At 43.3% G+C, this 25,948-nt stretch overlaps 1 protein-coding gene across 1 annotated transcript in view; it reads left to right on the plus strand.

Moving 5' to 3' along the window:
- PREP (prolyl endopeptidase) overlaps nt 1–25,948 on the plus strand; it is a 148,245-nt gene that overhangs the window by 107,990 nt on the left and 14,307 nt on the right. The window contains exons 11-13 of the mRNA XM_024115546.3: nt 19,515–19,651; nt 20,809–20,903; nt 24,244–24,375. Of these exons, the coding sequence (XP_023971314.1) occupies nt 19,515–19,651; nt 20,809–20,903; nt 24,244–24,375 (364 nt within the window). The remainder of the gene's footprint in view (nt 1–19,514; nt 19,652–20,808; nt 20,904–24,243; nt 24,376–25,948) is intronic.

Raw genomic sequence — 25,948 nt, forward strand, 5'->3', positions numbered from 1 at the left:
TGATTCACTTTGTTGTACAGCAGAAACTAACACACCATTGTAAAGCAATTGTACTCCAATAAAAACGTTTAAAGAAAAGTAGTTTTGAAATTTTGAAATACATACATTTTGTTATGTACTCAGTTTAGGAGTGGGAAGACTCAAATATCGAGTGTTAGGATTTTCTACTCACTACGAATGGGTTCCTTCCTAATTGCTCTTTTCTATCAGTCAGGATAGGCTAGGCCATTGCAGTTAACAGGCACCTCTAAAATCTCAGGAAAGCTTGTATCTCATGCTGTCTGTGGGCCATCAGCCTGGGCTCCCTGCAGGCCCTGCCCAAGGAGCCTCTCCACCCAAGCGTGGCCTGTCCCTGTGCTGCAGAGGGAAAGTGTGTCACACACCTGCTGTGATGAATTCCTTTTCTGTACAAGTGTCACCTCCCAACCCAGCCACACATCGTTGGCCAACACCGTGTCCTGGGGACAGACCAGCCTTGGAGTGGGCCGCCCTCCATGTGCCGGGAGGAGAGAGAAGAGCCCTGGGGGACTCGCCCTGCGGACACCGTACATCCCTCCCCAGGGAGGGCCTCCGTGGAGTGTAGGGTTGCCTCTGCACCCAGCCTCATCCTTTGACCACAGCATCTAAAACTCTGTCACTACAAATCCATTCTGTTAGTTTTAAGCTTTCATTTTTCCAAGTATTTTCTTCAGAAATACAAACCGCTCTGGAAAACCTAGTGAATAGTCAATGTTTCTTTTTTCTCCAAGGACCGTTATTATTTTCTCGGGTGGACTCGAAGTTGTAGGAGAGCTTGTATCCTGAACACAGTGTTATTAAAGTAATGTTTATTTTCCTACTTTACTTAATAAAGAACACATAGAACTGCCGATCAACTGCACAGCCCGAGTGGCCGATAACTGCAGTCTGATCTGTGCATCCTCGTCTTACAGGTCTGCTTCCCATTGGGCTTCTCCAAATTCTGCCCATAGCTCTCGGACCTCCCTTACTCCTCTGTGGACCCATCTGGATCCAGGAGCTGGGATTGGGCCCACGGTTCTCGGATGCCACGGGTCTGCGAGTGGAGGGCAGGATCATGCTAGAGGCAGGGAAGCAGACCGGGGGCTTGCAGCCACTTGTGACCCCCCTCAGCTGCATCTCAGCCTAGCCAGACGCTGGCCTGTCCACATTCTCCTTAATTTTTCCATCCGTCCGCTCCAGCCCCTCTTTGCCCCCTGCCTTTTTGTCTTACCCCTCAGGCCTCCTCCCTCTCTCCCCAGCCCCTCCGAGAGCTGGATCTCCTCCATGGCTGCTCTGTCCTCCACGGCCACAGGGCTGGCCAACAGCAGGGTGAGTCTCTGGGAGATGAAACTGGCACACTCTGCTCAACTGCCCCTAATGTGGCACTCTTGCATCAATGGGAGAATACACGTGTGATCTAGCCAGAGTCTTGCCTTGGGGTGATGTTGGTGAGTTACAGTCCTCTGTAAATATATTACCCCACAGTATGGAGGGTTTGGGGTGATGTCAGCTTGGGTGAATGATTGATGTTGTTATTGATACAGTGGCGGGCCGGCTTCCTGGCTGCGGTCAGCATGAGCAGGCAGGGCAGCCAGTTCTGAGATCAGTGGTCAAAAGGCAGTGACTATTTGCTGTTGTTTCATAGGTTAGTGTGGCTTCTTATTAAATAGCACAAGCCTTATTTGACCAGCCTTGAGAAATGCCCACGGACCCCCACGGTCTGGCCCCTGCCCTCTCCCCCTTGTCCACTCAGCTGCAGAGTGGCCGCCTCACTTTGCATGCACGCACTCACACTCCCCGCCCCCCAGCACCCCCTCCTCTCCCCACTCTTCCTCTCTGCCTGCAATGTTTGCCGCCCTCCTGGCCCACCCTTTCACTCGCTCTCACTGCACGGATGAGACACCCTGTCCCTCTCCATCCTGTGTAAGAGAGCAGCCCTCTCCATCCGTCCCACATCCAGCTTTATTGCTTCCCCACTGCACTTATCCCCAGCTGACATTATCTTCTCATCTGTTTATGTGTTCATTCCTCTTCCCTTTAGAAAGTGGTTTTGCCCACTGCTATGTCCCCAGAGCCCAGAGGAGATACATATAAATACTTAACTAATGAATGAGAGAGGCCACAATAGATGAAGCAGTGTTACATTGTCTAGTTATCATTGCCGGAAACCTATACAAATGGAACATTTCCTTTCTGTAAAATTTCTGTGTCAGACCGTCTCCCTCTCCTCTCTTACGACAATTGGTTCTGTCCATTCAAAACCAACAAATAATGTCAGAAAATGAATGTTTACCACCATTTGAGCTGCTGTGAAATTTTCTGCGTGATCTAATCTTTTAAGACTATTTTGGGTCGTAGTCTGACAAAAGCAGGAAATAGCACTACTTCTCCCTTTTAGAGCATCAAAGTAAATTTTTCTTTATATTTTCCTTGCACACATTTATCGTGTTGTTGTTACCTGCTTACAAATGTTTGCAAATCTTTTAGACAAGTTGGGCAATAAAAAAAGCAGTTCCACTAACGTGTAGATTCAATTGACCCATTCCTTGTTATGTTTTATGAGAGTTTGTGATCATTCCTTTGGATTTTTTTTATTACTTTTCCCAGATTTTGGAAATCTAACTTGTTTTCTAAAGCAGCCTCTTATTTCATGCCTTCAATTTCCCTTTCCTTCTTCACTTTTCAACATCTTTATTGATTTGTGTACATGGTTTTTATAAGGTCTTTCCACACTGTGTTAGTCTATGTGACGTCCCAGAAGACCCTGTGCCTAAGAGAGAAGCCAAAGGATGCCTAAGACAGTTTTACTGATTAATACTGATTTAAATAAAATGGAATTTTCAAGTAAGGAATTACAGTGAGTTTCTAGGAATGACTGGGTGAAAAGATTGCTTAAGTAAATAAAAACAATTGTTTCACAAACATTTATTAAGCAACTACCTTGTATCTGACAGTGCTGGGAACATAAGGGAGGATTGCCTGGAATGTTTGCCGCCCTCCTGGCCCACCCTTTCACTCACTCTCACTGCACGGATGAGACACCCTGTCCCTCTCCATCCTGTGTAAGAGAGCAGCCCAATTGTTTCACAAACATTTATTAAGCAACTACCTTGTATCTGACAGTGCTGGGAACATAAGGGAGGATAGAGTTTACTAGGGAAATGGGGATATAATCAAAGATTTTTAGCAGTTTGCTTTCAGTTGATCACAGGTCTTATGGGACCCCAGAGGAAGAGGAGCATCTAAGACTGTTCCTGGGAAGAAGGGCTTCCTGGAAAGGAACCCTGGGCAGACGGGGAAGGGCGCTGGAGGGAGGAGAGCTCCTATACAGCAGAGGTGCCCTCAGCACCACAGCTGGAGCCTCATGGCAGGAGACGGGCCTGGAAAGAGAGACGGGTCCAAACCCTAAGGGTCTGGTGTGCACCCAAACGGGGTGAGGTTTTTTATCCTGTATACAGTGGGGAGCCCTTGAAAGGACCTATGCCAGATGTACATGGGGCGTCTGCCAGGTGCTCAGAGAATTAGGGTCAGGAGTCAGGCAGAGTCATGAGGAGTGGCAGGGGCGGTGGTGAATGAACCCATGGGCACAGCTTGAGCACCTCAATGGTGTGCATAGAAGGGGCAAGAGGAACAAAGCCTCAAGGGAGCTTCAAGGTTTAAGGGACAGGAGGGTTGAAGAGGTGGGGAAGAGGAGCCAGGAGAGCTTGCATCGGCGGGGCAGAAGTTCCAAGGACTTGGAACTTCTTGTTCCAAGAAATTCCATGGTCTCGCAGGGAAGTCACATTGGCTGGGGGTTGGGCAGTGTTGGGAGTGCCCGTGAGCATTTGGTGGTGAGAGCAGCCAGCCAAAGCCTGGCAGCAGTGGACTGAAAAGGCTGTGAGTGGAGCCTGTGAGCCTGGCCGCTTTAATGGAGTCGGGGCGGGGTTAATTCCTAGGCAGTAGAGGTATTACACAAAACTCGCTAAATAAAAACTTTGGAACTCAGCATGCTGGCTTTGCAGCCAGCTTTTCTGCACACACAGCCTTGATGCTTCATAAGCATCAAATGTTCTCCGTCCACCATCCTGAATGCCATCTGTCATCACTACAGCACAATGTTCTTTTCTAGATCTTGCATGAACATGATTCGATTATTCATCTTAAGCTTTCATTTTTTGTAGACTTTGATCTTCACTGCCTTAACGCTGCCTTGATTACAGGTGATAATAAAAAGGTGTGTGTGTGTGTGTAATCAAAAGTATATTATTTCCACATTTTAAAATGAAATAGACAAGATTGTCTGTCCATGATAGTGCTGGGGTAAACAAGGTAGTGGGAGGCATTTCGTAGCCATCAAAAAAAATTATATATGGTTTCATTGATGAGATTTTTGCTACTGTTATTCTACAGCACAAATAGAAAACATTCACACAGCCAAGCTTAGAACAGAAAGCAAAGAAGAATTGGTGCTTGTACCTTCAGGGTAGGATTTCTAAACTTTGTGATTTGCCTTCATTTTTTTCCCCCCGCATTCTCTTTTCCGCCCCCTGGTGAGTTGCCTCCCAGTAGCTGTTTGTGATGCTCCTCTAAGCCTCTGTTCTGTCCCTTCTAACGGACCATCTCTTTGCAGCCTGCCCTCGCCAGCACGAGTCTACTTCTGGCCCCATGCGTCCCAGTGGGGGAGTGAAATGCACTGTGTGCTCATGAGCTTCCTAATGATTGTTTCTTAAGCAACATGAAATCATCTATGGTGGGTTTCTTGTTTTGCCTCTTACTCACCTGAGGGGTCTATTTTGATGATTTGCATTTGTATTGTCTGAGAGACTCTAGGTAGAAGTAGATCAGAGGGTAACAGCAGCATTGGATGTGTCCAACAGAAACCCACATGAATGTCTTTGTGCCTGTGAATTTTACTTGCAAATTCACCTTTTCAGTATTCCAGTCATTCATTTTTCTACAACAAAATTATTTTGTGTGCATTTGCTCCTCGCAGTGTTTTGCTGCATCTCAGTTTCCCCTTGGAAGTACAAATGAAAAGTGGTACTTGGACAGTTGTGCCAGCTTCCTGGTTCGAGGGCTTTTGCCAATGCTGTCCTTGATTCGGGGCCACGCTTGGCTTTGTGCAGGTTATTCCATCCCCCACCCCACGGCTGCAAACTGCTTGATTGCAGGAACACCGCTCCCCTTTCTCCTCTTTTAACATCTGTCTCTCTATAATAGTTCACACTCTTAAGAATGCATAACGGCCGGCCACAAATGGTTAAGCTGCGAAGTTCTCTTCTGTTCTGTTACTAAACAGTCTGGCTAGAGTTTGTCTTTTCAACATTGGTTATTAATTTTATTTGTCTAGTGCAATAAAATAAATAAGTGGTCTGCTGTAGGTGTGAGTTAATGAGGATTTGAAATGGATTTCAAGCATTCTTGTTGGGTGTTCATGATGCAGTTGCAATCTCACGAGTCAGTTACCAGAACCAAACAGTGCAAGAGCCATAAAGCTCATCCACCGTGGCATTGCTAAATTAATAGATTAACAGCTACACACAGGAAAATGTCAGATGTTAAATATTGTAATAAGTTTGAAGTTTGGGATCACTTATCCATGCTTATTATACAGCCTCTTAAGTACCTCAACCAGAGTTAATTTATATTTTTTTTACTTTTCAGCTTACAAGCACTGTGATGCCAGACTCTAGATTGCTGTGTTTGTATGGATTTTTTTAAAAAATTTATTCAATTTATTTAAACTAAAAACAAAACAAAATAGTTCACCCATTTCTCCCACCCCCCACCTCTGGCAACCACCACTCTGTCCTCTGAATCTGTGAGCTTAGTTTTTGTTTCGTTTTCTTAGATTCCCCATATAAGAGAGAGAGATCATATGGTATGTGCCTTTCTCTGTCTGACTTAATTTCACTCAGCATAATGCCCTCCAGGTCCATCCACGTTGTGGCAAATGGCAGGATTCACTCCTTTTTATGGCTGAGTAATATTCCTCTGTGTGTGTGTGTGTGTGTGTGTGTGTGTATCACAATTTTTTTATCCATTTATCTATTGATGGACACTTAGGTTGTTTCCATATCTTGGCTATTTTAAATAATGCTGCAATAAACATAGGGGCACATATATCTTTTTAAAGTAGTGTTTTCACTTTCTTCAGATAAATACCCAGAAGTGGAATTGCTAGATCATGTGGTAGTTCTATTTTTAATTTTTTTGAGGAACCTCCATCACCATTTTCCATAGTGGCTGCACTGATTTACATTCCCACCAACAGTGCACAAGAGGTCCCTTTTCTCCACATTCTTGCCAACACTTTTTACTTCTTGATAGTAGCCATTCTAACAGGTAAAGTGATATCTCATTGTTTTGATTTTCATTTCCCTGGTGATTAATGGTGTTGAGCATCTTTTCATGTACCTGTTGGCCATCTGTATGTCTTCTCTGAAAAAATGTCTATCCAGATCTTTTGCCCATTTTTTAATTGGATTATTTGGTCTTTGCTATTGAGTTGTATGAGTTCTTTATATATTTTGGAGAGTAGCCCCTTACCAGATACATGATTTGTGATTATTTTTCCCCATTCAGTAGGTTGCCTTTTGACTTTATTGAAGGTTTCCTTTGCTCTGCAGAAGTTTTTTGGTTTGATGTAGTCCCACTTATTTATTTTTGCTTTTGTTCCTTTTGCTTTTGGTGTCAGATTCAAAAAATCATCAAGACTCATGTCAAGAAACTTACCATCTATGTTTTCTTCTAGGAGTTTTATGGTTTCAGGTGTTATGGTCAAGTCTTTAATCTATTTTGAGTTAATTCTGGTGTATAGTGTAAGATAGTGGTCCATTTTCATTTTTCTGCATGTGGCTGTCCAGTTTTCCCAACTCCATTTATTGAAGAGACTGTCCTTTCCCTATTGTACATTCTTGGTTCCTTTGTTGTAAATTAGTTGACCATATGAGCATGAGTTTATTTCCGGGTTCTCTATCCTGTTACATTGATCTATGTGTCTGTTTTTGTGCCAGTACCATAGTGTTTTGATTACTCTTGGTTTATAATATAGTTTGAAATCTGGACACATGATTGCCTCCAGCTTTGTTCTTTCACAAGATTGCTTTGGCTGTTTCAGGGTCTTTTGTGGATCCATACAAATTTTAGGATTTTTTTTTTTCTATTTCTGTGAAAAATACCATTGTAATTTTGATAAGGATTGCATTGAATCTCTATATTGCTTTGGGAAATATGGATATTTTAACAATATTAATTCTTCCAATCCATGAGCATGGAATGTCTTTCCATTTATTTGTGTCTTCTTCAATTTCTTTCATTAATGTCCTGTAGTTTTCAATATATAGGTCTTTCATCTCCTTGGTTAAATTTATTCCTATGTCTTTTATTCTTTTTGATGCAATTATAAATGGGACTATTTTCTTAATTTCTCTTTCTCATAGTTCATTATTAGTCTAAAGAAATGCAACAGATTTCTGCATACTGATTTTGTATCCTGCCACTTTACTGAACTTGTGGATTAGTTCTAACAATGTTTTGGTGGAGTCTTTAGGGTTTTTATATATATGATATCGTGTCTTCTGCAAATAGTGAGTTTTACTTCTTCCTTTCCAATATGGATACTTACTTCTTTTTCTTGCCTAATTGCTCAGGCTAGGACTTCCAATACTGTGGTGAGTAATTAGTGGCAAGAGAAGGTATCCTTGTCTTGTTCCTGACCTTAGAGAAGGGCTTTCAGCTTTTCCCCATTGAGTATGTTGTTAGCTGTGGGCTTATCGTATATAGCCTTTATTATGTTGAGGTGTGTTCCCTCTATACCTGCTTTGTTGGGAGTTTTTATCATAAATAGATGTTGAATTTTGTCAAGTGCTTTTTCTGCATAAGATTTTTATCCTTCATTTTGTTAACGTGGTATATCGCATTGACTGATTTGTGGGTGTTGAACCATCCTTGCATCCCTAGAATAAATTCCAATTCAATATATTGTTGGATTTGGTTTGGTAATATTTTGTTGAGGATTTCTTTTAATGGACTGCCACTTAAAATACTTTTTCTTATGTTTGATTGAAGCATGGGGTCCAGTTTGAGCATTCACTTCCGCATTTGTCCAGCATTCATTTTCTAAGTGCCTACTGTCCTCTGGGCACTGTATTAGGTATAGATGTAAACTGATGCATGGCCCCAAGAGGGAGATGCATGAGGGCACAATAGTTGTGCCATTGAGGGTTCAAGAGGAGCCCCTGGGGGAGGGGCCAGAGGATTTGCTGATACCTTGTTTACAGTGGCTAACAGCATGGAGTCTGGAGTCAGACAGCCCAGGTTCAAATCCTGACTCTATCACTTACGAGACATACGCTTTGGACTAGTTACTTCTCTGTGTCAAAGTGACTTCCCTAAAAAATGGCGGTATTCATGGTATAAAGTGTGAATTAAAATGAGGGAATATTTATAAAGCTCTTAGAGTAGTGCCTGGTACATGGGAAAAACTATATAAGTGTTTTAAACAAATCAAGTAAAATAAATACTGTATATTGTGACCAAAGTAAGGACTAAGGAAAACTCTATTGTGAAAAATATAGAAACTAAGTGGCAGGCATTTTAATATTTGTTTTTAAATGTATGGAAACTTCAGTCGATAGTTAACTTATATAGGAATTTACTATTACTAGGTTCTGTCTCCAGAGCCTTGGATAACTTTTGTTCCCTGTATTTTCAGTTATTTTGACTTTTTCAGGTAGAGAAGAACTTTACAACAATTAGGGAAGTTCCGAAATGAAATGACCTGCCATTTGTCTTGTGTCAATTTCTTTCTCATTACTAGAAATATCCAAGCAAAGGTTGAACCTGCCTGAGATGTAGCTCTGAGGATGCCTGCATTGGGTAGGAGTAGATGGGGGTCAAACAAGTGAATTCCTAAGAGCCGATGATTTGTTTCTTTTCAATCGTACTTTAGTCTATTCAGGCATGTGACATTGGGAGCCAGGGTCTGGAGATGTGAAAGTGGCAGTTTCACTGGAGAAGATAGTTTGGAAGGATTCACAGATGTCGAAGGCGGAGAGTAGAGTCTCAATTGCTGGTCTCAAACGTGGACTTCATTTTGTAGAAAATGGGGAGGGATTGCATGTTTTCAGTAGGGGAATGACCTAGATTAAAAGGAAAATGTTTTTTTTGATTGTGGGGAGATTGATCTGGTAACAAGTATCCAAAGATTGGAAGCAAGAGTCCTGTTAGGAGACAAGGCCACCGTGTGGATAGGCAGGGCTAGATAAGATGGCATGTGAGAGGCATCCAAGATGACCTTGAGCCTCAGGAACTGAGGCTGGCTGGTGTATAGGAATTTGTGGGATCGGAAAGAGAGTGTTTAATATGTAATTCTAACTCATTTATTCAGTCAGCAAATAAATTCATAAACAAATGTTTATTGAGTGCACACAGTGCAGTGCTCATAGTGCCCTGAGGTTGGACTCATCTCGGGCTGTTTTCATGAAGAACAAAACAAACACACATGCATTCCACGTGCAGCCTAAAAGCCCATTGTGGTGAGCCTCATTACGGGGCAATGTATGCATTCTTTGAGAGCACCTTAGAAACAATGCCTGCTAAAAAACAGAAACTGCTTTCTCTGAACCTCTGCATATAGTAAGTAGGTCCTTCACTTTTATGAAAATGTCTGATTGTGTGTTTGCCTTGAGCCACAAGGAAATCGGGGCAGTGGAACTGACGGTGGCTTTTATGTTTCACAATCAAGTCATATTTATTCATCATAGCCCCTTATGTCTTTCTACCTTAAAATACATGAATACCTCTGAACTCTAAAAACTCATCAAAGTGCCATGTTCCACTTGTGTCTGTACCACTGGCTTTCTTTCCTCATGTTCAGAACCTTCCACTTTCTATTTCACTTCTTGCTGCACGGTTTGAGACCGGGAATAGGTTTATTATTCCAAAGAACAGATGGCCGAGCCTTTGAGAGCCGGTGCATTTCTGCAGAGACTATGCATATAGCACTTAGCACATCGTTGGTGCTCAAGAAATGTCCCCAAAATTAAAACAGATTTTTTAAATAGACCGACTTCGCTGTCATTGAGGTGCCCCACAGGAGTTTTTTAAATCTCCAGTGTTACGAAAATGTCCAGCTCTCCTTTGGAAAGCAGAGTAAAACAATCTGAAATAAACACTTCCCTTTATATTTTCTGCCCAAACGTGACCCTAAACTCTCCCCCACTCCCCCAAAGTTAAAAGTCTAGAAAAGAGATAGGGTTACAACCTTCCAATGCCAGGCTAGTATTTTTAACGTAAACACAGCTCAGAAATGTGCAGCGCCTCCCGAAGTTCTTCGTATACTCGTTTTACAAGCTAATGGGGGTGCAGAGGTTGCCTTCTGCCCAGTTCTGTGGGCGATGGAATGTCTTGTTCCCTGTTTGCATTGAGCATGGAATTTCTGAGCAGCTCTGCTCCTCGTCACATGTGTCTGCCATCCTTAGCACAGGCCACACAAGGGGCTCTGTCAAGTCTGATGGGAAGGGAAGCTCAGCGCCCTTTATGAACATTCTCCTTTCAACCCGTCAGGCTCTAAAATTAGGCAGGAGTCGCTCTCACCAGACATTCCTCTCTGCAGAGGGCTTGCCCTTTACAGTTTTCCTTCACCTTGCGTGGACAAGCACGTCCCATTATCGGTGATAACGAGAGTCCTGGCGTTTGCCTCAGAGAGCACCAAGTCTGAACCAGATTAACTGTGGGGCTGAAGATTGTTTGGGGAACTTACATGGTCGCACATGTTCGAATGTGTTAGCAAAATTGATTCTATTACTAAATGTATTATTATCGCCAGAAAAGTAATCATTTCAGCAGAGAGAGCTGATCTTTTCATAACTGATGTCATTCTCTTGAAGAACGGTAATGCTCCCTTGGTTTATGTTCACTTGCTCCTCTTTTTCCTTTAAAGGAAGATGTTTTTATTTCATCTATATGAAGCCAGATTCGCATGACAGCTGGACATGCATACAGATCAGCTGGACATGCATACAGATATACATGCATATCCAGAGAAAGACCACTTGATATTTGGTGATGCCTCGGCACAGTCATGCGGACAGTAGGGATGGTCGTTTCTGACGTTTTTGACTTATATAAAGTATAAACCTTTTCCTCAAGAGTTTTTTAATTTAAAGGATTCAGATCAAGGATCGGTGAGCTCTTATCTGTCAGTCAGTCATTAGAATAATGGTTTTAAATGTGCAAAATTAGAAGCTGCTTTAAACTGATTACTTATCAAGTTGGGGTTAGTTTTTCTTATGATTCTCTCAAGCATTTTTTTGTTTCATTTCTGAAGTGAATTGTGCCTTTAAAAAATACTATTGAAACTGAATTTTTTTAGTAGAATGGCATGGCAGGATATAGTGGGATTTTTATTATTCTTTTAATAATCTGTCCTCAAGGCGGTAACACTGATGACTGTTTAGAGAAGGATCATCTTTCTAAGCAGACCCATTCTGCTTTAAAAAATAATAAGAAATAACTCCTGTATCTGGAATATGGCTTTTGACATGCTTGAATGAATCTCCTTTTCAAGAGGGTAACGAAAACAAAAAAGCGAATAAAGCATAGTGTCTTTGCCAGACTACTTGTCCCCTGGATTCCCTAGAGGCCAGTGATCATTGTCTTGGGGGTGGGGAGAATCTATTAAATCTATGTCAAAGTTTCTAACGTTTGCAAAATTTTGCATAATTACACCCAGCAAAGATGCTTACAAGGAAGTAATAGCTTGAAGTGAATTACTTTGTAATAGGGTAGAAAAAACTCTGGACCAGGGACTTGGTGTTAATTTTATGTAAGCTAGCAGTGTTACCTGGCAGTTATCTTTATGGATCTTGGGTTTCTCATTTCTAAAATAAGAGAGGGTGACCAGCTAGATGAGGTCCCAGAGTGCCATTCTCTCCTTGTATCTGAAACATTTATTGATTTATTGATTTATATTTATTTTTATCTTTTGTGCATTGGGTCTTCGTTGCTGTGCGCAGGCTTTCTCTAGTTGTGGCGAGCGGGGGCTACTCTGTTGCGGTTCGCGGGCTTCTCATTGCGGTGGCTTGTCTTCTTGCAGAGCACGGTCTCTGGGTGCGTGGGCTTCAGTATTTGTGGCTCGCGGGCTCTAGAGCACAGGCTCAGTAGTTGTGGCGCATGGGCTTAGTTGCTCCGTGGCATGTGGGTTCTTCCCAGACCAGGACTCGAACCCATGTCCCCTGCATTGGCAGGCAGATTCTTAACCACTGGGCCACCAGGGAAATCCCTGAAACATTTTAAATACCCAGAATTTGGGATGATCATCTTGATTCCCCAGGGCTGAGAAAGAGCTGACACCAGCTTTCTTTCCCAGGTGGAACAGTCTCACGAGTCCTTGAAAATACCCATCTCTGTCCTCTATCGAGATACAGCGTGGGCTTCCCAGAGGGTGTGCTTCCTTATTGCTTTGTTGTGCTGAATGTTGTTGGTTTTAAATGTGGACTAACATTGTTATGCTGCTGTGAGAGTCTACAAAATGAAGTACTTAAGTTTTAAAGGGGAGGAACACGGAATTAAGGCAGGAAACATTCTAAAGTCAGTATTTGATCAATCTCTGGTTGGCTTACTAATGTCTAGAACTAACTGTGGCTTTGAATCGCTGTCGTGATGTTTATTTTTCATCTGTGGTGTCCCTGATGAAGGTTGCATATCAAAACACGATAAAATAGTCCCTCTCATGTGGTCTCACGGGTGCTTCCAAAGACACTCTGTCTTAGATTCTTCGGTGGTGCTTGTGTCTGTGAAGGTGGACGGGTGTGCCAGGGGAAAGACCTGGTGCTGACACTGGTGTCACAGGCTCCTGGCTGGACTGGATCTATCGCACGGACCGTTTGCTCTGCTGCTGACAGGAATGGGGAAGACGGGGCCCGTCAGCCTCACATGATGAGCTGTTGGACCTGGACGACTTACAGACTTTTTCTGTTACTCAAGTGGGTGCCTGCTGGATCCCATGGGAGCACTTTGTTGTCCTGTCCGTTAAGGGTCCCATAAAGGTTTTGGCATCCCATCAAAGGTCTGTGCCCACAGTGGACACTCAAAATGAACGGATGTGTATTGTCAGCTCGCTGTCATTTGGTTACAGTTATGAGGGGGGAAAAGTCTTTTTGCTTTTTAGCTTGAACCTGGGTGGTGGTGCAGCAATAAACTATTGAAAATAGCCCATGGGTTCAAGCTTCGTCTCCTCATCAAGCAGTAACGGCTTGAGTGTCATATAAATAGATAAAATATATTATGGTTGTTGTGTGTTACTAATAATAGTTCGAGGCTCTACCGGTCCTACCACAGCTTCACTTTAGCCAGTGAGAGGAGTCAGGGAGACCAGGCGGGTTTGAGGCTAGTGTGGCAGAGTTCTGAGCAGGGTCACCAGCACACATGCGCGAGGAGAGGCCTGAGAATTGAAGTGGCCGAGTGATGCCTGGGCGTGGGGTCCTTGGCACAAGATGTGATTCTGAGAGTTGGCAGTTGGGTGGCTGAGGAGAGAGTGAAGTAAGGGACCACTGATACTACCCAAAATGAGAGAGCCCTGAAGAGGAGCCTGTACGAGGTACACCTAGAGCACGTTGGCTTGGAGATGTAGACGGGCCACCCGCCCTGTGACATCACAGCCCTCACAGTGGAGCAACCTGAGGGGCTTTCTAACCAGCCCCTCACAGGGACCTGCAAATGTGGGCGTGAAGGTCCTTAGCACGGAGCAGTTTATTGGAACTCTCTGAGATGGCAAATGGGGGATTTGCAGAGAGAAAAGAGAAGACCAAGTATAGAAAACTGCAAAACAGTAGCATTTGGCAGCAGGAAGAAGAGCTAGTAATGGATCAATTAGGAAGGTTGAAAAAGAATTAGAGAAATACTGCACCCAGGAAGCCAAAGAAGCAGTTGCCAGATAGGGATCGAAACAGATGAGGCCTGGGAAGAAACCAATTCAAAAATGGCATTTCTGAAAAATGGGGGAAAGAATTATTCTTTAGTAAATGGTGTATAATGGTTGGCTATTTGGGGAAAAGTAGTTAGATACCAGATCATATGTAAAAAGAAACTTCATTTGGATAACCATAAATGTAAAAATTCAAAATGAAAATATAGACAAATATTTTTACAACTTGGGGTGAGGGAGTCCTATCTGTATATGTGCTATGTAAATATATTCAAGATACCACAAAGAAAGTTTAAAAACAGGCTATAGACTGGGAGGAAATACAAACAAAATATATGACAGAAAGAAAGGTAAATGTCCTTAATGTAAGAAGAGTTTCTGTTAACTAATCAGAAAGGTAAAACACACCGAAAGCGTGGGCACACTTTGTTTTCTGAGGAAGAGATATAAAATAACCAATTAACAGATGAAAATCTTTGCTAATTTAAAAACTGAGTCTTAAAACTGGTGAGATGGTAATGTTTGCCTATTACACTAGCAAAAATTAAAATCCATCTTAACACCCACTGCTAATAAGAAATTGACACTTAGGTAATATTGTCATTAGGAGCTTAAGTTGATACACCATTTTTAGGGAATTATTTGTCAGAACCTATTGAATTTTTTTCAGTGATTTTTTTTTTATTGGAGTATAGTTGATTTACAGTGTTATATTACTTTCTGCCATATAGCACAGTGAATCAGTTATACATATACATATATCCACTCTCTTTTAGATTTTCCCATATGTCATTACATAGTATTGAGTAGTTCCCTGTGCTATACAGTAGGTCCTTATTAGTTATCTATTTTATATAGAGTAGTGTGCATATGGCATTCCCAATCTCCCAATTTATCCCTCCTCCCTGTTTCCCCCCATAACCATAAGATTGTTTTCTACATCTGTAACTCTGTTTTTCTTATTTGTAAATAAGTTCATTTGTACCATTTTTTTAGATTTCACATGTAAGCAATAGCCAATAGCCTATATTTGTCCTTCCCTGTCTGCCTTCACTCAGTGTGACAATCTCTTGGTCCATCCATGTTGCTGCAGATGGCATTATTTCATTCGTTTTTATGGCTAATATTTCATTGTATATATGTAGCACATCTTCTTTATCCATTCCTCTGTCGATGGGCACTTAAGTTGCTTCCATGTCCTGGCTATTGTAAATAGTGCTGCAATGAACATTGGGGTGCATGTATCTTTTCGAATTATGGTTTTCTTCAGGTATATGCCCAGGAGTGGGATTACTGGGTCATATGGTAGCTCTATTTTTAGTTTTTTAAGGAACCTCCATACTGTTCTCCATGATGGTTGTACCAATTTACATTCCCACCAATGAGGTGGATACCTCATTGTAGTTTTGATTTCCATTTCTCCAATAATTAGTGACGTTGAGCATCTTTTCATGTGCTTTTTGGCCATCTGTACAGTACGGACCATCCATGTGGGTCTTACTCTGTCCTGCCTGCTGCACAACAGACCGCTTGCTGCACTCTCCTCCGAGTCCCCGAAGCTCCCTCTCTGTCCCAGCTGATCTCCCCGCCACCGGTGAAGGGGCTTCCCTGAGTGCAGGAACCTTTCCTCTCCTACAGCTCCCACCCGCCAGGGGTGCAGGTCGCGTCCCGTTTCCTCTTTTCTTTTTTTTCTTTCTTTCATCCTACCCAGTTGTGTGGGGATTTTTCTTGTCCTTTTAGGTGTCTGAGGTCCTCTGCTAGTGTTCAGCAGGTGCTCTGTGAGAATCGTTTCATTTGTAGATGTATTCTTGATGTACTTGTGGGGAGAGGTGAACTCCACCTCCTCCTATTCTGCCGTCTTGGCTCTAACTCCTGTTGAATTTTTAAATGCACATACACTTTGATTTAGCAATCTCATGTCTAAGAACATATCCTATAGAAATCATAGCATGAGTATATAAGATTTGTGTAAAAGGGATTTATTCTATCAATCATTGTTGATAACAGAAAAAGAATAGTCTGAATAGCCTTTGGTGAGCAAATGGTTAAATAAGTTTGTGTACTTTCATACGATGAAGTACTAGGCAGCCACTTTTTAAAATGAGGTAAATCTGGGTATCTTTACCTGGAAGGAATTCCATAATAGGTAGCTGAGTGGGGAGAAGCCGACTAAGTTTTATCCCACTATTGGCCTGAGTCTATGTATTATTGCCTTTTAATAATAACCCGTGCATGTGAATACGTGTAAACAGATGTGTCTCTATAAGCATGTGGAAAAGTTCGGAAGGATCTACACCACTAGGGTAGAGGTGGGGATGGAGGGGCAAAGAAAAAAATTCATCACTGCCCTTTGAAAGGGCAGTGGTGGGCTTCCCTGGTGGCGCAGTGGTTGCGCGTCCGCCTGCCGATGCAGGGGAACCGGGTTCGCGCCCCGGTCTGGGAGGATCCCACGTGCCGCGGAGCGGCTGGGCCCATGAGCCATGGCCTCTGGGCCTGCGCGTCCGGAGCCTGTGCTCTGCAACGGGAGGGGCCACAGCTGTGAGAGGCCCGCGTACCGCAAAAAAAAAAAAAAAAAAAGGGCAGTGGTGAGGATAGGACTGAACGAGGCAGGCACGTGTGAGCTGTGGGTGTAGGTTACTGTGGATATGTTTGATCAGGAGGGAAGCAGGAGATGGAAATTTAGTTTGAGGGACAGACATGGCAGGACAAAAGATTTGGGGCGTTGTTGTCGTTGTTATGTAGGATAGGAGAAATTTGAGTGTGTTTGTATGCCAAGGAAAGGGAGACAATACAAAAAGAAAAAGTTGTGGTAATCAGAAGAGTGTGGTAGTAGTGGACTTGGTAAGAAATGAATGATCCTTCTTTCTCTGGGGTTCAGAGGGTGAGGGAAGTTGGCAGAAGGTTTTTCAAGAACTCCAAGCAGATGGCCCCCCCATGAAGATAGGAAAGGCCAGATACAAAGAGTAGGGGATGCAAATGGGTGGTGTTGGGAATGGAAGAAAATGGAAAACACTGGAAACAGCTAGGAGATGTGCTAAATCTGCAGGTTTGGTCATCCACCTCATACTTGTGGGATCAGAATTTCTGGGAATGAAGCCTAGGAAACTGCATTTTTAACATGTTTATCACAGATGCTTAGGCCCAACCAGTGAGGTTCAAGAACCACTAGTGTAGATTGTGAACTGGAGCTTTTTGGTTTGGCCAGGTTTGGGAAGCAAATGGAATTTGCTAACTTTTCTTCCTTACCAGGCAAACCTAGAAAGAAACTTACCACAAAGCCTCTCAAAGAAAAGTTTTGAAGAAGTGGCTTCAAGAGGAAACCATTATCAGTAAAGTCAAAGGAATGGAAAGAGCATAATGGAAAATAGCTGGGCTGTTTTTAATGTCTGTTTCTAAAATGTCCACATGGATTCCTTCCATAGTTATCAAAAGACTCAGGAGTCAATTTGCCCTTCTGTTGCAGTCAGGTTAGGGTTTATTGTCATCAATTGCCATTCCATAAATGGAAATGGCATAAAACACTGCTCTGTGTGTATATATAGAGATTTGATAAAGTCTGTATACATGTATATATGTTAAGTGTGTATGTTTATTTCAAGTCTGAAATAGCCTCTTTTAAGGAGTTGTCTTGAAGATGATTCTATTGTAGTCCTCCTCAGTGCCCTTTCACTTTCGGACAGCATTCACAGTGTTACTTTAACATCTGAACTACACCAACTTAAAACTTGGGTATATTTTTGCAGCTATGCGCATAAGGGGGCCTTTGTGCTTTTGATTGTATTCCACAAGGGTGCCTCTGTCCTGGAGCCAGATGGGAGCATTGCAGACTGAGGTGCAGGCATTAGAAATCCTACAGGTGGTAGCAAGCAAAGTAGTGCCAGAGGAGGGAGCCACATTGCCCCGAAGCAAGAAGACAGAGCACTTTGCACACAGGAGGCTCTGAGGGTCAGCTTAGTAGGGACAGAAGTGCACCAGTCCAGCTGACCGGGTGAAGAGTAGGACGCAGAAGGGGAGTTGCCTGAGAAGGGCTCAGCCGGGCTGGAGAGGGATTAGGTGCCGGAGGTGGGATTTGAGGATAGGTGGGAAGTCGGGAGGTAGCCGGGGGGGCGATGCTATTTTTTAAGCAGATGATTCAGTTAGGGTAGAATCGTGTGAGACAGTTTGCTCCCCTGCCTACCCGCCCCCATGCTGTCTCCTCTGGTTAGAATACGCCTACCTGAGGGCCTGGGTTTTAGCTCATTAGCCCCAGCCGTCGCCTGTACCTCTTACTCTGCATTTGCTTGTACCGCCTGCACAGTTACTCTCTATTAGTGGCTCCTAACTGGCACTAAATAACTTTAACTAAAACCCTGTCTCCTCTGATAACTTTGAACTCTTCCATGTATTCTCCATAATTCCTAAACAGTCAACTTTACATATATCTCAGTATTTCTCTCCAAAGTCAGAAGCAAATGCTCGTTATACTGTTCCTTGGCAGGTTTCCAAAAACGACCAGACTCGCAGGCATTAAAGGTGGCCATGTAATGCCTGTCTCCAAATCTGCCTCGCCTCCCCCCTCTCCCCTGCCCGCCCCCCACTGTTTATTCCCAAGGACTTTGTGGACACTTTCCACGATAGAACTGCTACCTTAAAAAGCTTTGGATAGAATATGGCTCCAAGTCACACTACCTGTAGAGGTTTATGTCCTTGACTGTGATGTGTGAGGCCAGCAAGACGTTTCTAAGCTGGGGCACTTTCCAGGTGTCATTTGGGATAAAGATACCACGTTTGACCAGAGAAAGCTATTTACAGATTGTCTGTCTGGAAGAAGCCATTATCAGCTTCGGGTGACTTAGTGCTTATTCTGTGGCTTCCCGTTTGAATAACATTTCATGTTCTCTTTCTAATCCTTTTTCTCTTATTCCTTTTATCCAAAAAGTAATGAATCTAGAAATGTTAACTGAACTTACCAGATTCAGGAAGGGCTGATGAGCCTTAATTATCAATCCTGGAGAAAGTGTCTGTTTAATCAGAAACAATAGGATTTCTATGTTGCTCCTTATCTACTCTCTAAAGCTAACATGCGTTTTGTTGTTGCTAACATTTAATTAATAGTTGAACCTAGGAAAATGAAGAGGAGTTGAGTGTCTTAACATTGAGAGAGGAAGTTGAATATGAAATGTCTTTCCTAGAAAAAAAGTCTTCCTAGATTGGATTGTTTGGCAGAAGAGCCAAATCTGAGTTTCCGCTGCCGGGAGGGATGCTCGGGAGCAGAGAACTGAATGCCTGTTCTCTTATATGGGCCTCGTGGAGACCCTAAGAGGTGGGCACAGTGGCCACATTTTAGGGATAAAGAACTAAAGCTGAGTGAGGACACACTTGCCAGGGGTCACCTAGCTTTTGAGAGAAGAATTCAAAGTCAAGTCTCCCTATATTCACTACTCCACAGTCTCTATAAAAACTGAAATATGCTTCACCATCAACTAGCCCTTGAGTGGTACTGGATTTTCACTGTGCTACTCTACAGCTTGAAGAATTTACTACCTGTCTGTTTTTCCCATGTAAAAGCATGCAAGTGTTTACTCAGGAATGCTAAATCTAGCTGTTCTGCTTTCTTTTGTTCTAGATTTTCTACCCTAGCAAGGATGGTACAAAGATTCCAATGTTCATCGTGCATAAAAAGGGCATAAAATTGGATGCCTCTCATCCCGCTTTCCTATACGGCTACGGCGGCTTCAACATATCTATCACACCCAACTACAGGTAAGCGTGGCACCTCGGAACTTCAGCGTGCATCTGATCTTCCCCAGACAGTGAGGAGAAACCAGAGACTGGTCTACTGCCTCTGCACCTGAGCCCCATCCCCTTGGTCCCCACAGGGGAACCTGGATCAAGACAACACTGATTCCTGAGCAGATCTTATCTTTGTTCATTTGTGCAATGAGGATTCGTTAAGCCTGCTCTGTGTTGGGAAGTGAGATGAGTAAGGAAGTGTCCTTAACACGATTTTCTTCCCTGAACCAGTGGATATGCTGGCAGTTTCAGTAGAGACCATGCGAGGTGTAGGAAAAATGTTGGAGAGGACCACATGGGTGTATGGTCTGATTACTTACCTCAAACTCTCCTTTCCTCTGATCTTCAACATCCAGGAAGTTAGCAGCCAGACCATCTTGAGCCTCAGGTTGCAGAAGCCCACAGTTTCCCCAGTTACTAAAAGGAAGAGTGAATAAATTTCAGAAATAGTTCTCAAAGCAAAATTAATTTTAGTTAACAGCAAACAGAAAAATAACCTCACTCAGTACTGTTAGGGTCAGAGTGGAAAGAGAAGGAGGAAAACATAAAATCCAAACTTTCTAAAGAAGCTTTGTGCTATAGTTCCTTCTATTTCTAGAAAACATTCTCCAGCCCTGGGCACTCCGTTATTTTCTGGTCAGTGTGCCTGATCTCCTCTACCTCTCTCACACCTGGTTTCGACGTCTAAATTTCTGTAAAACTGGAAAATCTGTTTAAAATTCATATTTCAGAAGGCGCTTTCTTTTTTTTCCAACTTGAACAATTTGGAGGAGAGAGATACCGGGAGAGATGGTAGCAGGGGCCATTACCGGGTGTGTAACAAGCACAGCACCATTCATACCAGGGCTGTGGCACGTGGGTGGCGGTATTTTGGTTGCCAAGACGGTTGTTTAAAATGAGGTCTACTGAATGCGCCTGAAAATGTATGAGCTTTGTAGTTAACCACTAGTCCCAAGTTATAACATTTCACTTAAATCGAGCAATGTAAAAGTACTGGGCTTCCATGTAGATGACAGCACGTGCGGAGCATCTTCAGGGCTATGTGTGCGGGTGCAGGTGTGCTGGAGGAGGACAGCGGTCCTCACTGGGCAGTTAGTGGCAGGTTAACTGTTTTTACCATCTCTCAGCGTGTCCAGGCTCATCTTTGTGAGACACATGGGTGGTGTCCTTGCAGTGGCCAACATCAGAGGAGGTGGGGAATACGGAGAGACGTGGCATAAAGGTGAGGTATTTTTCTCTGCAGAAACACAAATACGGCACAGCCCAAGCCGAGGGGATTAGGGGCAGAAAAGGATGCTTCCAAACACATTGCAGGCACCATTCCCCCTTTCCATTTAAACAGCTCAGTCTTTTCAGTTTATTTTCCTGTGCAGTCTGTTTTAATGAAGGACACCTTTTTCAGACACATCTCCTACAAACCATAATCAATTTTTTTTTTTTTTTTTTTAGCAGCAATGTATAGGGTACGTTTTTATCTATCACTGTCAGAAGTGAGTCTGGGGGATACTCTTGGTATTTATTGTGTCTCCTTCTCCTGTTAGCCTGGCTTTTACTGTTTAGCATTATTGGCTATCTCAAAACAGACTGCAAAAACAGGCCATCTTCTCTTAAAAGAAAAGAGCACCCTGAAATAGAGCTTTCCTATTCCCAGTTTGGGCATCTTTTGCTTGTTTTCTCTGATCTTCCCAACGTTGCTGAGAAATAGCATCCTCCTAGTGTTGCTGCTGGGACTCTAATAAAACCTGCACGTGATAGATAAACACAAGAACACAGTCATTTTTCTTTTCTGGTTTTAATGGTTCAGTTCCTGTTCTCTGGCCTCCTGAAGCATGTATTCTAGTTGATTGAGGAAATGCTCCTATATTCAACTTTATTCCCCAGATTATCATTCTTTAAAAAAAATTATGGCAATCTTTATTTTTAAAGCCCCATCTCTTCCTTTTCTCTCTATATGGAGCACACCCCGTCTCCCAGGCTTTTGTGTATCTGGAATGCATAGACTAACCACTAACTTGAAGATGTTCTTCCCTTACCTTATTCCTGTGTTTGGGGGAGGAGGATGTGGGAAGCCCCTTCACTCCCACCGGCTCCCTGCTTCTCCCCTCTCAACATCAGGCATCCTGTGTAAGACAGTCTGCGGGCACGAGGGCGGCCCCCAGGGCTCAGGCTTGGCCAGCAGCACGTGCTGAGGAGGCTCTTCTCCCGCAGCAGGAGCATCCAAGACCACCCTTTGGATCCGTACACCCACTTGTTCTTCTCTACCTCCCGAGGCCAAGGCTCTGGTTTTCTGCATCGATCAGATCAGCAAAGATGAGGGCAGATCTGTAAAGAGCTTTTTTCATAAGTACCTGTTAGATGTCAGGAGGCAGGAAAGGCCCAAGCCTAAATCCTCGGTCTTCAGCATGCACCCCAAGGACTGATGTCAGACAGCAAACTATCTGAGCATCTCAGCAAGAGTGAGTGTCCCTAATGAACACATGGGCCCCCAGCCTGCCAGCCATTGTTGGGCCAGCTGCTGCCAGGTGTCATCCTTGAAGGCTTTATTGATTGTCACTGTATTTGAAACAGCATAGAATTCATTGTATAATTTTGACTTGGACCTGATATTAGAGTTTAATTACACTCAAATCATACTATGAAGCTGTGATAGTAAGAGATGACTAAGAAAGGGGGAATAAAAGTAAAGTCTCTACACACCTTATGTTGGATGTACATCCCAAATCCATATGCTAAGTCTGGACCCCTTGACTCACCCAGTTTCCTGGTTAAAAATGTTTAATGTACACACTTAAACACCCACCTGTACAGATTCCTGACCCAGTGGCCTTCTCCTCAAAGAACCCAAGTTCTTCGCCATAGAATTCCTCTGGTCCTCAGGTGTCCACCATGCTCTGGTAGGGAAGAGTACCCTTGGTCTTGGTTAACTCTCTCATCTCTGTATTAATTATAACCAAGTTATTATCCAGAAGTCTTGGGGGGGGGGGTGGAGTTTGCAGCTTGACTGAAGCTAAAAGTTGATTACCTCTGTTTAGACTGATCATAAACTTTCTCCTAATTTAGGCAGTGAAAGGGCCTGAAATGGAACTTTTCTAGTTAGACCCTAGCATATTGAACCTCGATAAATCTAGATTTCATTCTGTTAATTGAGTTTAAAATTTAATGCTCTTCAAAAAATATAGTCATGTACCCAAAATATTATTATTCCTGGAAACTAAGTAATCCTAGCCATCCTAATTCACGAATAATTTCTTATTAAAATCTTAGTAACATTTGTTTTGATATGAAAAAATTTCTTCAGTAGCACTGCTTCATCTTTAATTGAATTTCTGCAAAAATGGTTAATCTCAAATATCTAATTAGATGTATGTCTGCTTTTTGTTCATTTCATTGGCAGTTATTTCAGACATCGATTCCTTTGTGGCCATGACTTTGACTTTTGGCCTTTACTTTTGGATGTTACAAGGCCTTACAAATGTTCCTCTCTTTAAGTAGTTTCTTTGTTTGGCTCTACACTGGAATGGCTTCTAGATGAGAAAGCCCAGATTCTCTGAGGAGATGCTCGAGATCCTCTTCATTCAAGCCTAGAGAAACTAATGGGCTGCTCTGTGCAGCACCACATCCCCACCTAATTCCTACCTAAGTTCTTTAAGTACCCGTGGGCAAAGTCAGAGAGCTTCCTTCTCGTAATCACGTCCCCACCTCAGACTCCGGCGGAGAGGAGGGGTGAGAAATGCACCTCTCTGCACAGAGCACTTTTTTTAAAAAATTTATTTATTTATTTTATATTTTATTTTTGGCTGCGTTGAGCCTTCGTTGCTGCGCACGGGCTTTTCTCTAGTTCTGGTGAGCAGGGGCTACTCTTCGTTGCAGTGCGCGGGCTGCTCATTGCAGTGGCTTCTCTTGTTGCAGAGTGCAGGCTTCAGTAGTTGTGGCCTGGGCTCTAGAGTGCAAGCTCAGTAGTTGTGGCGCACGGGCTTAGCTGCTCCGCGGCATGTGGGATCTTCCTGGACCAGGGATCGAACCCGTGTCCCCTGAACTGGCAGGCAGATTCTTAGCCACTGCGCCACCAGGGAAGTCCGCGCAGAGCACTTTCATCTTCCCAGGGAGGGGGCAGTGCACTCATCCCCATTGTCACATGCTGTGTGGAACTCGACGACTGGACTCTGCTCTGGGTCTTGTGTCAGTTTTGAGTCCAGCTCCTCCCAAAACACAGGTTTTTTTTTTTGTTGACATGCTTTCACATTTTCATTCTCATGGTCGTCTAATGTCATAACAGATCATCTCTTCCCTTTGGGGCATTTGCCTTTTAAGTTCTAACAGGTGTTAGAAAAATACAAAGGCACCATATGGATTAGCAGTCGTGGTACTGATGATGGGTTTCCACGATGCATAACAAAATTTAAATTGAGGCATTTTTCTAAGTGTAGTGTTAGTCCATTGTGTTTAAGTTGATCAGTAGTTGAAAGTATGCCCTATCATAATTTGAATTCCCCTTAGGTTAAAATGTTATTTTTTTCCCTATGTTTTGTTAATTAACTATCTTTCACTTTGGCACATTGTAGGTGGTATCTTGGCCAACAAACAAAACTGCTTTGATGACTTCCAGTGTGCTGCTGAATATCTTATCAAGGAAGGTTACACGTCTCCCAAGAGGCTGACTATTAATGGAGGTTCAAATGGGGGCCTCTTAGTAGGTGAGAACTGGGTTTTTTAGTCATTGTACTTTACTAGTTAACTCTTGGAGTTTTCAGATACTCTGATTTACTTTGGCTCATGGATGGGAGCAGTGGTACAGAAAAAGCAAAACCCATTTGTATTGGGGCATCTAATTAATGACATTTGAAGACACAACTACTGACTCATCATAGCCTGAAAAAGCCATTCCTCCTCCCTGTTCTGAGCTCTTTTGGACTGGACCACAATTCTTACCCTTCCCTCTCCTACTCCCCACAGACTGGACCCACAGGTCTCTAGGGTTCATTCAGCACATGACTGAGCCTAATACCACACCTCTGACTGTGTTACCCAGAACTTGTAAGCTGTGATCATCACTAAACATTTGTTGAATACCTATGCCATGGGATGCTAGATGCTGTGGGTTCAGAGAAATAAGTCATGAAGGAAAATGAGGAACATGCAAAGATGGATCCACAGGTTCATAGTAATGAAATAGTTCACAGTAATGTTCACCCTTGCTGAGCGCCTTGTCAGGCCCAGTGCTGAGCCCTTGACATGCACATGACCTGGGAGATGGGGACAGGTATTATCCCCATTTTACAGAGGAGGACACTGGAGCACTGAGAGGTTGAGTAGCTTGCTAGTGTGATGGTAGTGCTGGGGTTGATGCTTAGCACCGTGGCTTTAGATTCTGCTCTTTTAATCTCTATGTGGCACTGCCTCTAAGTGGATTTTCCTAATTTTTGATAGTTAATGAATTTTTACTTTGCTTTTCATCTCTCAACAATACTTAACATTGTAATGAACATTTATAGTGGTCCTGAACTTTGCTTGCTGGATCCTACATCCAGTGTCATTAGGATACGAGGGGCCATTGTACAAATGGAGAATAGCACAAATAGACTCAACCTAAAAGGCACATGTGACAATTTTTAGCTTTCAATCCACTGTTGTCAGGGGATCTTGACACATTCACTCCGTTTCCTTGTCTTTGAAATTTACTGACTTGTGTCAAAACCTGAATTCCTGTCCTTACTTTGATGAGAGCCAGAGCACTGTGGGAAAGAGAGACTCCACTCTCAAAGGGTGCACACAAAATCTCACATGCTCTGAGTCCTGGCACAGAGGCAGTCATTTGAAAGGAGCCTGGTCAGATTCCCTTGCTAACCTTGAAGAGCCTCCCAGAGGGGCAGGAGGCAACTGGGACCCCTACTGGGGACACAGGTGCTGGTGGCAGACATTTTGGGGAACTCGTTCTACCACGGGGACACTGGTGCTGACAAGCACCATTCTGGATCCTCTCTCTGGCTATTAACACTCCACCACCAGCAGACTGGCACCAGCTCTGGTGATGCAGAGATCAGGCCTTGCCTATCAGCATGCCCAAAGTAGTTGGCCCTGCCACAACAGAAGGGCCTGTGCAGCCTACATAGGAGGCACCCCTAGAGCATGTAACTCTGGTCACCAGAGGGGAGTCTGCTGCTGGGCCCTACAGGATATCACCTATATTAAGGATACTTATCCAAACTCAGAAAACATAACCAACCCACCTAATACACAGAAATAAACACAGAGAATTAGGCAAAATTA

The sequence above is a fragment of the Physeter macrocephalus genome, chromosome 10 (assembly GCF_002837175.3).
Source record: "Physeter macrocephalus isolate SW-GA chromosome 10, ASM283717v5, whole genome shotgun sequence".
NCBI classification, from domain to species: domain Eukaryota; kingdom Metazoa; phylum Chordata; class Mammalia; order Artiodactyla; family Physeteridae; genus Physeter; species Physeter macrocephalus.